The following is a 16,170-nucleotide window of genomic DNA, read 5'->3' on the forward strand; positions in this document are numbered from 1 at the left end:
GAAATTAACAGGAAAACACACACACAAAAGAAACTTGTCGGCGGGCTTATATCGAACAAAGAAAGGAAGTAGCTCATCTTATGCATTTGGTGGACACATGAAGTAATTGTAGGTGACTGCCAGCCATCCAACACACACACGATTACAACAACAGTCATGCTCGCTTGCCGTCTCGTTAACACAGCTGCAAGGTTGATTTAATGCTCCACTTCCGCCCCGAGTCAAAGTTACACTGGGACAGAATTAAGATGCAGAGAATTCGGAAATGAAGAAGGTAATTCCCTAGCACTTTGCTAGTTTTTGCACATTCAAATCCAGTCAAACTAAAGGAAAAACACACTTTTTTTTTTGGCCTCTGATACTGTTCCATTGGGTTTTTTCCCCCTTGTAGGTTTGCAACGCTCACTATTACATTCACCTCTTTTCAGTTACAGTCATGGTAATTGACAATCTGTTTTTAAGGAAAAAAAAAAGACATCTAGACATCAGGGTGACAGTACAATGTCAAACAGTCTCTGTGTGTTATAACGCCACAAATACTTTATTTTCATTAGTACCACTGCAATAGATTCCCCTTTGATCACTGCTTTATCAACACCCATTGTGATCCTACAAGTTGTCTGTCTGTCTTCTGCAGCATAGACCGACTCATAGCTATCTTTGTCAATAATTGCCCATAGCTTCCCAATTCATAGGCACTATTAAATTGCCAGAGTGAAAAAAAATTGTGTCATTAATGAAAAATAAAGCATCTACATATGGGTGACTCCCATTTTCTGAATCCTTAAGTGGTACCAATAAATCCTAACAGTGCAGTTTTATCATCTGACTTCTATTTAGTATGGTCACAAAAAATAAGACGTCTCCTTTCATGTGATTTTTTTTAAACCAGCATTTCAGATACTTTTTTTTAATCCATATAAAATTCTCAGAGATGTTTACAAAATTATAACAACCTGTGAACGGTTAAATGATTTTGATAAAATGTTGAGCAGCTGTCACTATTATAAACTTAGACATAATTGAGAACATAGAAGGAACCTGTCTCTTTGATTTTAAGAGAGGTGATTACATATGCACATTTGTCACTCCTACCCAGGATCTCAGAGGTATGGTTACCCAGATATGAGTGATCAATATACATACAGTCACGTGTAGCCAGAATCCTGGAGGCAATTTCCTATCATTTAGAAACAGAAACTTAATTCTACTCATGGCTCTTTGTTTCCAAATCAGAGATTATAAAGATTTGACTGAGAAACAGAAAATTCCTAAGAAGTTCTCTACGTACGGGGGGAAGGACAAGGGGAAGGCAGAATGAGAAAGCAATGAGGATTTCTTTCCAGCCTGATTCTGCAGTTATTCCAGGCTCTGGATTCCCACTGAAGCCAATGGGAATTTTGGATGTGGAAGGACTGCAGGGAGGGGTCTTTCTCAGGGGGGAAAATGAGGCCTCCGGCTCACTCTACAGTCCTGTTATTCACTTAGGCACTTTTTAAATTGACACTCCAGAACAGGTACTGCACAGACTTCATACTTACTGGGCACTCATGAGGCGCCTTGGGAAGATCATAAAGGTCCAGAGGGAGACAGCCAAGGCAATCTGTCAAGGAAAATAACACTTCCAGGCATGCAACTGACTTGAACGTGTCCCGCTTAGATAGAACTACTGTCCAAACTAAACCTACTTTCAATTTGTTAGCCCTGTATTAGCTTTAAGGTAAAAGCCTTTCCTGTATTGGTTCAGTGGGCTTGCGATATTCCGCCATGCTGCCATCTGACTCCCAACGCGGCTTCACAGCCTCCCAGCCTACGATGCAAGCAGTGGGCTCAGCACTTCCATTGGGAGTGCTCCCCAATCACTCAGTAGCAACCTAGGAGAGTGTGTTGTTGATAGGCTTCACAATGACACTGCTAACATGACAGCTGGATTTAAAAGGAGCGTGAGTAGTCCTGCTCGTCCAGTTTGCAGCCCAAAGAACAATGAAACAGGCAACTGCTACTCTCAGAAAATGAAGCTGAGCTCTGAGCTCAGACAAACTAGAAAGAGGTAGAATCTCCAGTTAAGAGTAAATCACAAGATAGTTCGGGAATTTGAACATCAGTTGAGAAATAAAGAGACGCTTTAATGGATAACAGTCGAGGTTGGGAAGCCAAACATTTGAACCGAATTTTTGTATCTTCTATCAATCGGCATCCCCCCCACCTCCAAAAACCCCAAAGCCACCCCGACTGCAAAGACGGACAGCAGACCTAGAACCTGGGAGAGGCAAGGATCAGAATCACTATCAAGTCTCTGCAGATCTATTGTATCCTGTTCACAGCTCAGGCATCACAAGGATGGGCAATAGCAAACGAGTGTGCAAACCAAACCATTGGTAACTAGTGTAAGAGTTTCAAGCTTCAAGTATGAAAAGGAACAAAACCAAATCAAAATAACACCCTGGAAGTGACCTTTAGCCATGGTCCAAAACTTAGCACTGAGTTATTTCATTCAGGAGGTCACTAGTGAAGAACCTACTGTGAACTGCCTGAATTGATGTGGTTTGGTTTTCTTTTTTATGGTCAGAGGGTTGACTCTACAGATTTATACTTCAGCATGGACAACGTATCTGGACTTCAACTAGGCATCTGATACAGCAACATTTGATAAGGGAAAGTCTAACAAAAGACTTGGATGGAAGTACTATTAAACAGATAAAAAACTGACTAACAGATACTGCTCAAAGATCTGAGTGTAATACAGTGCCCGTCCCAGAAACGGAGACGGCAGGGAGGAACCAGATAAGAAGAGAGTAGGACTACAGGGGTGGGGGGGAAGGGTGCAGCAAGCAATACGTCAATTCTAACACAAGAAGTTAAGTGAGGTAAGCAAGACTTCCACAACTATCAGGAGATGGTACAAGACCAGAGAAGCAGCTCTCTCATTAATCAATGAAGGTGGTGATGTACCAGATCATTCAACAGGACTGAGCTCCTGAGCTGCTTTTTGCAAATTGCATTTTAAATCAGAAAGATACAGGACAAGTTAGGAAGCAATAAACACCTTGTAAATAGAGATTCTAGGAAAAGATGACATGATATGGAAAAACAGAACATATACAGAAATCAGCAAATATGCAAGATTGGCATCCTATGGGAATCTGTAATGATTACCACCACCATCACCGAAACAAAAAAAGTTAGTAAAGTTATGGAGAAGAGAGGGAGATTCGAGAGGACAGGTGGGGCAAAACAATGATATGATGATCAACACCACTCTTCTCCAGCTTGTTTGTCATCCACAGAGTTAAATAATAGAACACATCATTTAAAAAAGAATTCCTGTACACTGAGTATCACAGCAATGACTACCACGATTTACACAAAGAACTAATCATACCAGACAAACCTGAGTACTTTAACTGCATGCTAGACATGCCTAATTAATTTGTTGGAAGGACTGCAGTAGGCGTCACATACCCGTAACTTCAAACATTTGATAGTGTCACACTGGATCTTTACTGGCACTCCAGGCCCAATTCTGCTCTTGCAAGCAGACTGACCGGATGATCGAAGAGGTGACTTCCAAGTCTAGATGACTGAATATCTATGATATAGAATTATAATTTAGCAGGTCAGGCAGAAGTTTGCAATGGCACCCTATACCTATCAGTATTAAGTCCTATTTTGTTAAGAGTCATCAACACCTACAGGGATCAAGAGACGAACAAAAACACAGATGATCTGGGGAACCAGAGAGAGACTGTTTAAAAACTAATAAAAAGGAGATCACATTTAGGGTTATTCTTCTCCAAATTTACTACTTTAGCTAAGCATCAAAACTAAAATGGAAGAAAAATGGTTATTGACTAACAATGTTAAAAAACCTGGGTTTGCTGGCAAACAGAAAACTAGAATTGATTTCACAATATATTGAAACAACAAAAATCCAGTAACCACACTGGGTTGTACATGTCTTGCATTTCTGAAGATGAGGGAGATGGAAATTTAGTGCATGTAGGATTCAATCATTTTCTCTTCTCTTTTAGTGGTTTAATACTCTCTTACAAAGTAGCTGGACTTTCGCAGCATCAGGCCAAATGTTGACTTTGCCAGAGTAAATCCAGAGCAGCTCCATTGAAATTTGGCCCATTACAGCCATTGCTATCTGTAATGTAAACCAACCCTGTCACTACTTTGCACTTGGAGAAAACCTACATCTTAAAAAGAAGGTAATTCAAAATGTGCTAAAGAAGATCTGATTCAATGTTGATTTCAAAGATATGGTCACAACATGCAAAGGCAACGCCTCACACCCTCTCCTTAATGAGCTGATATTTCAGATCCATGGCTCTGGTTAGCACTAGAGTGGTGTTTACAATACCGTTGCTACAGTCCTGTCAAACTGATAGCAGCAACTTTATCAGCAGACTTAAATAATAAGCATCTCCAATGTCAAATATGCCTTGTGGAATGTAACATGTACCTATCAGGATATATTGGATGCAGAAGATTAGTCAATGACTTATTTTCCATTATCGCTTTTGCTCTGCTTGAATGATTCAATGGATAATTTTATAAGTAAATGTATTTTAAAAAAATCTTGAATGCTGTCAAAACAGAGATCAGAAAGCCAAAGTTATCCTCTTAAAGACACACTAATTATAAATGTATGTTAGTTATGCTACATTTTGTGTCTTGTCGTGACATGGAAGACTTGAGTCAGGCAAGTCAGGAAAGAATCTAGGTAGTCTAGCAAACAATAGCAATAAAATTAATACCTAAAGTCTTGTACACATTATGATTCCCCACCAAAAAATGTCCTGACATTCCTAGTGCCAGTACAGCACCACTGGAGATGGTGATGTCGAGAGAACTAGCATAAACAGATTTTTAGCCATCCTGTCAGGTAGGCCTGCTCTGAACAGCACTGGACAATCCGCCAGATTTATAAAGATATTTAGGCACCTAAGGAAACAGAAAGGTATCTACCGGGATTTACAAGAGTGCCTAAGCTTCTTAGGCAAATCCTGCTAGACCCGTCTGTATCTTGAAGTGCCTTTGTAAATCTGGTCCAATGTGATTAAAATACCAGGGTGGCACTGGTGACAACAATGGTGAGAAATGTTAGTGGGGTGGCAATGCAACATAGTCCCAGCCCAGCGGTACTCAAGATCCATCCCTAGATAATGTTTCTCTTTATCAACTCCAAAAAGCACAATGGGGGAGTGTTTGTCTCGCCTTGTGATGACACAAAGCTGGGAGGTATTGCTAACACAGAGAAGGACCGGGATATCATACAGGAAGATCTGGACGACCTTGTAAACTGGAGTAATAGTAATAGAATTAAATTTAATAGTGAAAAGTGCAAGGTCATGCATTTAGGGATTAACAACAAGAACTACTGTTATAAGCTGGGGACACATCAGTTGAAGTAACAGAGGAGGAGAAGGACCTCGGAGTATTGGTTGATCACAGGATGACTATGAGCTGCCAGTGTGATATGGCCGTTAAAAAAGCTAATGCGGTCTTGGGATGCATCAGGCGAGGTATTTCCAGTAAAGATAAGGAGGTGTTAGTACCGTTGTACAAGGCACTGGTGAGACCTCATCTGGAATAGTGTGTGCAGTTCTGGTCTCCCATGTTTAAAAAGGATGAATTCAAACTGGAACAGGTACAGAGAAGGGCTACTAGGATGATCCGAGGAATGGAAAACCTGTCATATGAAAGGAGATTCAAAGAGCTTGGCTTATTTAGCCTAACCAAAAGAAGGTTGAGGGGGGATATGATTGCTCTTTATAAATATATCAGAGGGATAAATATCAGGGAAGGAGAGGAATTATTTAAGCTTAGTACCAATGTGGACACAAGAACAAATGGATATAAACTGGACATTAGGAAGTTTAGACTTGAAATGTGACGGTTTCTAACAATCAGAGGAGTGAAGTTCTGGAACAGCCTTCCAAGGGGAGTAGTGGGGGCAAAAGACATATCTGGCTTCAAGACTAAGCTTGATAAGTTTATGGAGGGGATGGTATGATGGGATAGCCTAATTTTGGCAATTAATTGATCTTTGATTATTAGCAGGTAAATATGCCCAATGGTCTGGGATGGGATGTTAGATAGGGTGGGATCTGAGTTACTACAGAGAATTCTTTCCTAGGTGCTGACTGGTGAGTCTTGCCCACATGCTCAGGGTTTAACTGATCGCCATATTTGGAGTTGGGAAGGAATTTTCCTCCAGGGAAGATTGGCAGAGGCCCTAGAGGTCTTTCACATTCCTCTGCAGCGTGGGGCACAGGTCACTTGCTGGAGGAGTCTCTGCACCTTGAGGTCTTTAAACCATGATTTGAGGACTTCAATAACTCAGACATAGGTTAGGGGTTTGTTACAGGAGTGGATGGGTGAGATTCTGTGGCCTGAATTGTGCAGGAGGTCAGACTAGATGATTATAATGGTCCCTTCTGACCTTAAAGTCTATGAGTCTAAGTGTTTGACAGTATCCAGTGAGAACTTATGCAGTGACTTTGACATCAGCTTGGGTCACCACTATATATTCAGCTCGGTTATGTGGTAGAACAGCAAGTGGAGGACAACTGAGTTACTGTTTGACATTAGGATCTATTTTGATATTTGAGGTATAACATGAGCTAACTCATATCACTTCTCCATGTTACTCACAACAATAGGCAGTCTAAGTGACATGCAGCTCAAAACTTGATGACAACTGCTGACAACATTCCCAGAATGAGATAATACAACAAGATTACTTAAGAGCATGAGCATCTAAGAGCTAGTTAGACTGTCTAGTCCAGGGGTTGGACAACAATACAAGCAGTATATTGCAATGACAGATTCAGGATGAAAGCAATGCCAGTATTAAGGTGTGAAATAAACTGGGTTCTCTAGGTTTCTAGTGATCCTTCATTCAGGAAATGGAAAATAATTAAGCCATTGCATGCATTTTTTTTATTTATTTTTTTTGCAACCCAATGAGAAGCTATACAGATATGGCCAGGATAAAAGAAAGAGAAAGAAGCTTTGCATAGAAAACTAATCCCGGTTTTTGTCCAGCATTATAAGGAACAGGCCATTATTTTAGTTTACTAAGCAGGGCCGGCTCCAGGCACCAGCCCAGCAAGCAGGTGCTTGGGGCAGCCAACGGAGAGGGGCGGCACATCCGGCTCTTCGGCGGCAGGTTCCTCACTCCCTCTTGGAGAGAAGGACCAGCCGCTGAATTGCCGCCGAAGACTGAAGCGGCGGCGGTAGAGCCGATCGCGATTGCGCCTTTTTTTTTTTTTGCTGCTTGGGGCGGCAAAAACCCTGGAGCCGGCCCTGTTACTTGTTGCTGTTCCAAACATTGTTGAGCGCATTAGTACTAAAGGAAATTAGGAAATGGAAGAGCTGCTGTTTTCAATCACATACAAGGACAGAAATCCTTTTAATTACAACCATGCCAATCTACATCTTCCTGAAGCAGCTAATTACATGTCAGGTGGACACCCAGTCATTCAAAACGGCCATTACACTTTTATGTATTCATTCTACCCACCCAATTACCATGGCTACAGTTTGAAAAGACTGAACAGAACCTTCATCTGATCACAACACATCAGTATGAACCTGAGAGTGAATTACAACAGAGCACACCAGCTTACATTAAAAAGATAGAGACTGAAAATGGAAGAGAGAGCATTTTGCCAGATCATCTGAGTAGGAGATGTACTATATGTACACAAACATCAAAGATCCATTATACAGCTCACGGGGGCTCAATGGCATTAACGCACTCACACCTACTTGTAGCATCTAAACCCCTGGCCTGAGTGCTTCAATGATTACTGGAAAGAACAGCAGAGAGAAAAGCTGTGTATTATCCATGGATTATTATTGTTCAGACGGATGAAAACAAACTCAACTGCCAATCTTGAAAAGAGGCACAAAAGGGAATAGCCATATTTCTCTCTAAACCCACTTCTCAATTTGTCAGCATGGTTTAGCTCTTAGATACTATAGCAATGAGCACTCTAAGAACATTCTAGTTAGACTGGGTAAGAAATCCTGAAGAAACCAAATATATTTGGTTATTTTTCCTCATTAACACAAATTAGAGTACGACATGTATTTCCACACAAGAGGATGACAGAGAAGACGCTGAAGGACTATAATCCCATTGATAATACCTTTTTTTGCTGTGTAGAACACCACGTTTAAAACACTGTCACATCTGCTTAAAGTCCTTAGATGACCAAATTCAATCCTCTACTGCTTTTCTCTCAAGAGAGAAAAATAAATTTGGTTTATCTGAAATTCTAATTTGTAGCTGCCACCTCTTTTTTCATTAACATGGAATATCTTTAATTGGACAATTTAGCTACTGTAAATTAGACCATGGTAAATGAAACTAAGAGACAGGGGTTTCTGGTCATGCTTTTCAGTTTGCCAAATCTGTGTTGGCCAACAACTGATTCCAAATCCTGAGTAAATATCCTAGCTATTAAAAAAAGCACAGAAAGGAATGCTTTATTTGGAAATACCTCTGCAACCCAGCTCCTTGGTACTCCTGATCAGTGCACTCGCCTTCCGTTCAAGGGAATGATGAGGAGTTTGTCTTGGCTCAGTAAAACTGCAAAAGTTAGCTGGTGTCTACGCAGCCCCAATGAATTCATCAGGAGGGCATTAAAAAACAGAAAAGTCCTATACCCACAATAATGAATACATTTTGGTTGTGACAGGTAACTCATTTTTCAACACAGACCCACGTCAAGAGCAAAACTGCTAAACCAAATTAAAAAATTATTACCTAAAAATGTGTGAAGATTGTAAGCAAACAATATTGTTAATGAAAAAAATTGCACTGAAAAAAAAAATTGCAACAGCTACTGGGAAATGAAGCCCTTTACTAAATATGAGCAAGGGAGTTTTTTCTGATGAGAAACCCAAAGTTTCTTGGTCATAATCTCACAAACTGTGACCTGAAGGAAGAGATAAATTACTTAGCTGATGAATAGTAAGCAATACTAAATTCACAATGTCCTGCTTAGGGGAAAGAAACGTACTTTCTAACAAACATCACACCCATCAGAAATGAACTGACATGAGGAAATTAGATGGGGCATTTTCCTCCATTCAAAACCCACCAGGGCAAAGACCATCATAGTGACCAGTTCCTGGGGTTCAAAGCTAATATAACTTAAGAGACTCAAACCAAATCTTGGACACAAATACTTATGAACTTAAGGGAGAAAGATGGGAATCTACACTTGGCTCTCAATTCAAGCTACAACGGGAATCAAAATCCTGGATTAAATAGTTAGGGGCAGTGTTATTATATGCATTCAAAATCCACACACCAATTTTGCAAGTCTGACCCATGTGTACAATAAAAGACACTTTAAAAATGATGTGGAAAACTGGAGAGATCTAGAAGACAGCAACAAAAATAACAAGAGGTTCAGAAAACCTGATCTCTGAGGAAAGATTTAAAAAATGTGCCCATCTAGTCATGAGAAAAGTCATCTGAGTGGGGACCGGAAAACAGTCTTCAAGTTTCGCCATGTCCAATGAAGGTAGGACAAGAAGTAATGGGCTTAATCTGTAGCAAGGGAGAGTTAGGTTAGATATTAGGAAAATCTTTCCCGCTGTAAGGATAGTTATATACTGAAACAGGTTACCAAGGGAGGCTGTGGAATCTCAGTCACTAGAGGTTTTTAAAAACAGGTGAGAGAAACACCTTTCGGGGTGGTCGAGGTATACTTGGGTACTGCCTCCGTATGGGGCAAGGGATTCTAAAGATCCCTTCCAGCCCTAGATTTCTATGATTCTGTGACTGTACCCAGCCAGCCAGTGGAATCCTGCTGCAAATACCAGATAGCTCTGTGTGACAAGACTAATTTGATTGCACGAGGTAAACCAGAGTGATGAGAGAACAGTACTCTAATAGAGAAGCTGAAAATCTTAGTGAAATCTTTATGTCCCTTTAAGACAGCAAGACAAAAAGATTTTGACCAGTTCAGATACGAGCTGACCATGTGCCATTCTACTTCTATAAACTGCCGCACTACTGGGAGTATGCCTACACTGCAAAGTAAATTCAGGGCTTGGGTTTGAGCAGCTATGCTCATTTGTAACCCAAGATTAGGAATTGTTGAACCCTGAGTCCCAACCTGGCGCTTCAGTGTCTGCACTGTATTATGTGGGCCCGAGTCCAACCACCCATATCCCAGACTCCCTACTGCCCTCCCATAATGTGTCTGCTCTCATCCTTTGCTTGGGTGCAGTGTGGGAAAACATGATTGTTCTCCAGACTTGACTGTCCAGAGGACAAAAAGTTGGCCTGTGGGATGGTGGGATACTTTTCTCAGACTCCCAGGGCACAAATCCAGTGGGACTGCAGCTACACTACAAAGCAATCGGGCTTGACCCCCTCGGTCCCAGTTTGACTCAGGCTAGGACCCCCCACCACCATAGGGTCGTGGGTCCGAACTCTGGATTCGAGTGATGTGTATGTAGACGGAAGGAGGGCAAGGCTTGAGCCTGAATTTGAATCCTGGGCTTACAGTGTAGACATATCCTATGATTTTACTAGCTTTCCATGAGGAGTAAAATAGCAAAAATCTTGCCAGCCTGCATACGAAAGTGATACTTATAGAGAATCTCATTAGCTATGCCAAACCTAAAAGATTCCCCGCCACAACAGCGAGATGGTAGAAAGTCCAGTCAATGTATGCTAAAACCCTTCCCAAAAACCGTCCATCCACCTACATAGATAGCCTGGGTGTTATGAAAACACTGATCCATTAAACTCCACTATAGTCAATGGAATAAAATAAAGTTATTGAGGAATTCAATGAAGACTCACATAAGCATAATAGGTCACCACTGCAATTTATATTACAGATAGGTCTGAACTAAAACTATGAATCTAAATACCCCCCAGTTTTGGAAAGCTGGATCCAGACTTTGCAGACGAGGCCTCTCTCTTATAGGAGAATATTTTAAGTAGGTAAAAATAAAACACAAACAAACGCGACTCACAATCATGCTAGGTCAACACAGCGTTGCTAGAAAACACGGTTCAAAGTTAGAAACTCCCTTCTTGGTAAGATCACATTTATTGGAGCAGTGAAACTGTTGTAACACCTCCAGGTACTTCAAAGATGTCTCTGTATCACCAGGGCATCAAAGAAAAATGCCGTCCGCCTGCCGCTGTGTTAACTTATTATCCAAGGCATCTGTTGCAAAATATTTGGACATCGGTACCAAATTTAAATGAATATATTACACATAACAGTCCAGGAAAAGACATGGCCCGAACTACACGAGCAAAGAAAAAGGGGAGCAACGAAATAGCCAAAGATGAACAAATCGGCGGAGAAAGGCCTGATGCAGAGTCAGGAGCCAGCCACAGGAAAACTCTGGGGAACGTCCTCAGAGAAGGGAACTCCATGGATGGAGCCCTGTACTGCACTGCACTCCCACAAGCTCCAATAATATCTAGGGATAGAAACCAAGGACAACCCAGCCAACCTCTCCTGCTCTGGAGGATGGCAAAAAAATGCTGGCTAAAGTATTATGAGCCATGAGATACCAATCTGGATTGAATTTGTTGGTGTTAGCAGCAGCCTGGAAGGAAGGAATCATCGATTCTTCAAACTGCATCCATGGAAGGAGTCGGTAACCATCCTGTAACCAATTCAGCTTTCAGATCAATTTCAAGCAGAACCCAAGTGGGAGGGCTGCACAGTAATTTATCCTGGAGGTGATGAATGTATGAATGTCCGTAACAAGGTCTGAACTGCAGCACTGCAGAGAAAAACCTGATTTGACAGAAAACGCAGAGATGGAAATAGCCTCAAAAGGACTGGCTCAGCTTGCTGAGGGAGTGACCCAGAGCAAACCTTAATTTCCAGTGTTCTCTCACTAGCATTGTCCACGCCCTGAACGACAAGGCTGCAGAAGCCGTTCCAAAATGTCTTGAAAAGGTTTCCCTCAACGCGATAGACAGGAGTTATCTAATGAGAGCCTAGACCGGCTATCCTCATCAAAATAAGTGTCTGTCAATCAAGAAACAGTCCACAGCGGGCTAAGGAGGGAGCTAGACAGCTCAGTGTCATCAGGATATTGAGGATGGCTAAGATCATATTGCTTGATCATATCTTCTGAGGGCCGTACAGAGACCAAACAGAATGCAGATGAAGGGAGATGAACAGAACTATGTAGCACCTGGCTCGCTTAAGGCATTTCTTACCTACTGAATCAGTCTATGGTCTTCCTCTGGTGGGGCAAAGGCTGCTGCTTACCAGCAAGCTGCAATTTAGGACAGAAGAGCCACTGATCGCTAATTATACACAAGTTGTTCATCTGCTTATTCTTTTTGATGTGTTATGGGACACAGGAGTTGTAAGACTGTGCTAGACAGAGTGAAGGCCAGATTCTCTCCTATACAGTGGTTTAAATCCATTCTTTTTATGGAGTTATTTCAAATTTACACCAGTGCAGCAGAGATCAGGATCTGGCCTTTACTGTATTGGTGTTATTCTTCCTTCATTCTCTAAATAGATGTTTGTTTCAAAGAATGACTTTTAAGGTAAAAATGTAAGCAATATTTATTTTGTAGGTGCAGCTGTCTATCAGTCTGATTCGATTCTTTAAAATGGAACAGCTAGAACAAACTCTGGTGGCAAACCAGCATAAAGAGGTCATTGATTATTAAAATCTCCTGACAAGAAACCACCGCGATTTATTGCAAGCTCTGTGTGTGACTGTAGTATGAATAAGTAGGTAAAATTCCACTGAAGCTACAGTTTGCTTGATCATCCTGCAGTGCAAAAACATCACACACACCCCGCCCTTTGCTCGCTAGTGGGGACACACACACACACACACACACACACACACACCCAAGAAAGAATACTGCAATGTGATGAACCGATTTCATTCTTTCCTGAGTCTATCCTGACGCTATTCATGAATTTGCCTACTCAAGACATACAATAAAACAGAAAAAGACAGCTCCATTCTGCTTCAGTGATCTACTGCTAAAGAAAGCACATACATTTTCCAATGAAATCCATAAATGAATGACAGGGCCAAGCCCTGCCTATATATCTTCAAAGTCACAGGGGCTAAGAGGTGCCAACTCTGTGCCCTCTGTAAGCACAGAATCTCCCACATCTACCTAAACAGCTTTCAGCAGATTAGCAGACATAAACATGATCTAGTTAGTCTTTACCTTCAGGGGGTTTAAGGCTGGCTAAAACCTGCTGATGTGCCACAATTTGGTCGGTCTTTCTTTCTTTCTTTCTTTTTCTAAGTGCTGGCAATTATATCTGATGGTTTCAAGTTGCAAACATCTTGCAAAGCTGGGGGAGGAGGAGATGGGAAGGAATAAAACCAAAACAAGTCATAGTAACTTCCCTTCACCTTTAAAAATGAACAAAAGACAAAGGAAAGCCATGCTTCAAAACTAAGCCATCTTCCCTCTGAAACTATTTCCATACAGCAGGGAGGATAAAATGGAATGCAGTGGAAATGCTATGTAAATGCATTAATTTTTTCAAAGATATAATGCAGCCTAGCCCGTCTCTAACGCATCCCGTGCTGCTTCCAGTGAACAGTTTCCTCTTACCGGCAGCGACATATCACTTTTATCAGGATGCCAGAGATCACTTTCACACAATGCCAGCAGATGTAATTTTCTTAGATGCATACACAGTTCATCATTTAGATACTAGATGACAAGGTGATCACAGGGTGACTCTGTAATGCAAGTTTGTCGTTTGGTATTTTGAATTCTCAAATGATTAAAAAAAAAGATTTATCAAATATAAATATCTTTAAGAAAAAAGTAACAAAAGTGCTACATATGATCAAGGAAAAACAATTCCATTAGTTTCTGCTACTTAAAGTAGGTTTGCTTTACAAATATTACCACATCCATTATCAATATGGCTTCCCATTATTAATTAAATTGTCTGTAGCAGTACAGCTTTCTGACACCATAACAAGGACAGAGTAAAGAGAACACAAAAGCATTACACCCTATATCTCAAGGAGGAGATCTTCCTGCCTTTTAAGAAGTGTTCATATTTGGGTGCATATTTATGCCATGTTGATAACTAGCAGAAACTAGATACCAAAGTCCTCCAATAACCTTTCAGGCCTGTTAGGATTGCAGGCAGTAGTTACACAGACTTGTACAAACTCACCCATTTATTATCTTAATCCCTTTTTCGAAAACATTGCTTTTGAGAGGGGCCGGAGGGGGAAAAGGTGAGAGGAAGAACAAAAGGTAACGCAACTTCTATGAGAGATTGATCGAGTCTAGACCTCTTCAGAGCAGGCACTGCTAGACGTGCCAAATAATGAATAGTGGTTTTGAGAAGTGGACTGCCGTCCATTAGACATTCAGCTCATTTTTCATGTGATCCCAGGCTGGGCTTCTATCATGGTCCCAGAGGCAGAAGGCAGTATTTTATCCACTAAGCCATGCAGCTTGTGAGAGTAGAGGATGTCTTTGTTGAATATGTGAGCATCAACCGAAATGTGTGAATATGTTTCCCATGGACATTCTCAGCGCAGTACCCAAAAGAAGTATATCAAGTCACTGTGTGACCAGTGAGGCACGGCTTATTGCAGCTGGAAATCACTCATTCCCATGCTGAAGGGGGGTTTCTAGTGTTCTTTTTACTCTCTGTTGATACTCCCAATATGGCGTCCATCGACCCTGTGCCTCTACCTCAGCTTCCATCCTTTCAGTCTTGGAGAAGGAAAAGCGTACAGACTAGTTTTACATGATGTCTAAGGGTATCCAAGATTTGAAATGTAGCCTAAGACTTGGAACTGAGGACTCTCTAAAATACCTGGAAGCACTTTCTTGGAATGCTAAGACAAAGCAGCAAGATTTTCGAGCCACTGGGGCTGGGAGAGGGAGGTTGGTTGGTTGACTGATTATTTACTGGGAATTAATACTGAGAGAGTATATGCAAAGGCTGAGGGCACCATGCCATCTTCACAGAACAAGACCCTAACAGCTAACTGACGTACAAGAAACTGCAAAGTTATACTGTAAGAAGAACACATTAAGGACCGAAGAAAGTCTGCTAAGGTGCTACGTCTAAAACTAAGTTACTTCTTGCTTTGACCCTCCCCCTTCTTTGTATCAGTCGTCGTCTAGGGCCTCTGTCTTGATTTCGTTGGTTCCTTGCCGGGCCAATGCCAAGATGGTGTGGTTTACTGCTGCCATTTCCACGGCTAATGAAATGGGATCTTGGTGGTCACTATGGCTAGTGCTGTCATCCTGTGTATGCAGAAAGGAAAAAGATGAAGCGTTGTTAATTAGTGAGCATTCAGTCTGAGCGAAAGAGTTTTTAAAGTGAGCAGTGAACTAAGGGCCGCAAATTACACTTTTGCTAACTGGGTAGGGTTGAAAAGAAACACGGACTCCCTTTAAGAAAATGTCATTCACTGGGCAAACACAGGTTCATTGAAATGGGCAGGGCCGGGCGTGGAGATTCACGTTTATTTTCAATAGATAAAAACTGGCTAATGGCAAGCGTAGTGCAGAATATATTAAAGGATAAGATAAGAGTGATTTTGTGTAAAATAGAAGTGACACATACATACCTATGTTCTATTTTATATCGGGATACATCTATAGACAATTCAGCACTAAGCCAGCTGCTGAAAATGTCCCAGACAGATAAAAAAGGTGGTGAAATGACCTCATGCAGGAACTACCACAGCAGATCACGCTGTCTAGCCAGCCATCCTGCTACATGCCACATCTCATTTAATTAAATAGTGAAAAACTGTGGGTTATACTGCTGCCTGCACTGCAACCTCAAATAGATCTGGAGGCTGTCACCATATATTCCTATGTGTCTTTTTTCTAAACACTAAAAAGAAGCCTCTTAATTTTAACAGGACAACAGTTTAATTGTTCAGGATGCGTGGCTGCTGTGAAGTACGAAGAATATGGGGAAAATCCACTGCTATAGGCCTGCAATGAAGATTTTTCTCAGCACTGAAATGTTTTAAGATCAATGAAGGAAAAGGATTTCATTCCACATACACACTGAAGTGTGCAGTTTTCTGAGCCTACATCAGAGTGGGGGCATGGTTTGAATATAGGTGTAACTCTGACACCCTTTGGTGGCTTGTTTCAGTGGGGTCAAACCTGGGACA

At 41.3% G+C, this 16,170-nt stretch overlaps 1 protein-coding gene across 8 annotated transcripts in view; it reads right to left on the reverse strand.

Annotated features, from left to right (window-relative positions):
• Nucleotides 1–7,258: 7,258 nt before the first annotated feature.
• The window catches only part of HMBOX1 (homeobox containing 1), a 147,131-nt gene continuing 138,219 nt past the window's right edge, over nucleotides 7,259–16,170 (reverse strand). For 6 of the 8 annotated variants that reach the window (XM_039529441.1, XM_039529437.1, XM_039529440.1 and 3 more), the window contains one exon: nucleotides 13,763–15,283. In XM_039529441.1, coding sequence (XP_039385375.1) covers nucleotides 15,146–15,283 — 138 coding nt within the window. In that variant the 3' untranslated portion in view covers nucleotides 13,763–15,145. The other 2 variants (XR_005595931.1, XM_039529435.1) reach the window with 2 other exon arrangements.

Source organism: Mauremys reevesii, linkage group 3, assembly GCF_016161935.1.
Source record: "Mauremys reevesii isolate NIE-2019 linkage group 3, ASM1616193v1, whole genome shotgun sequence".
NCBI classification, from domain to species: domain Eukaryota; kingdom Metazoa; phylum Chordata; order Testudines; family Geoemydidae; genus Mauremys; species Mauremys reevesii.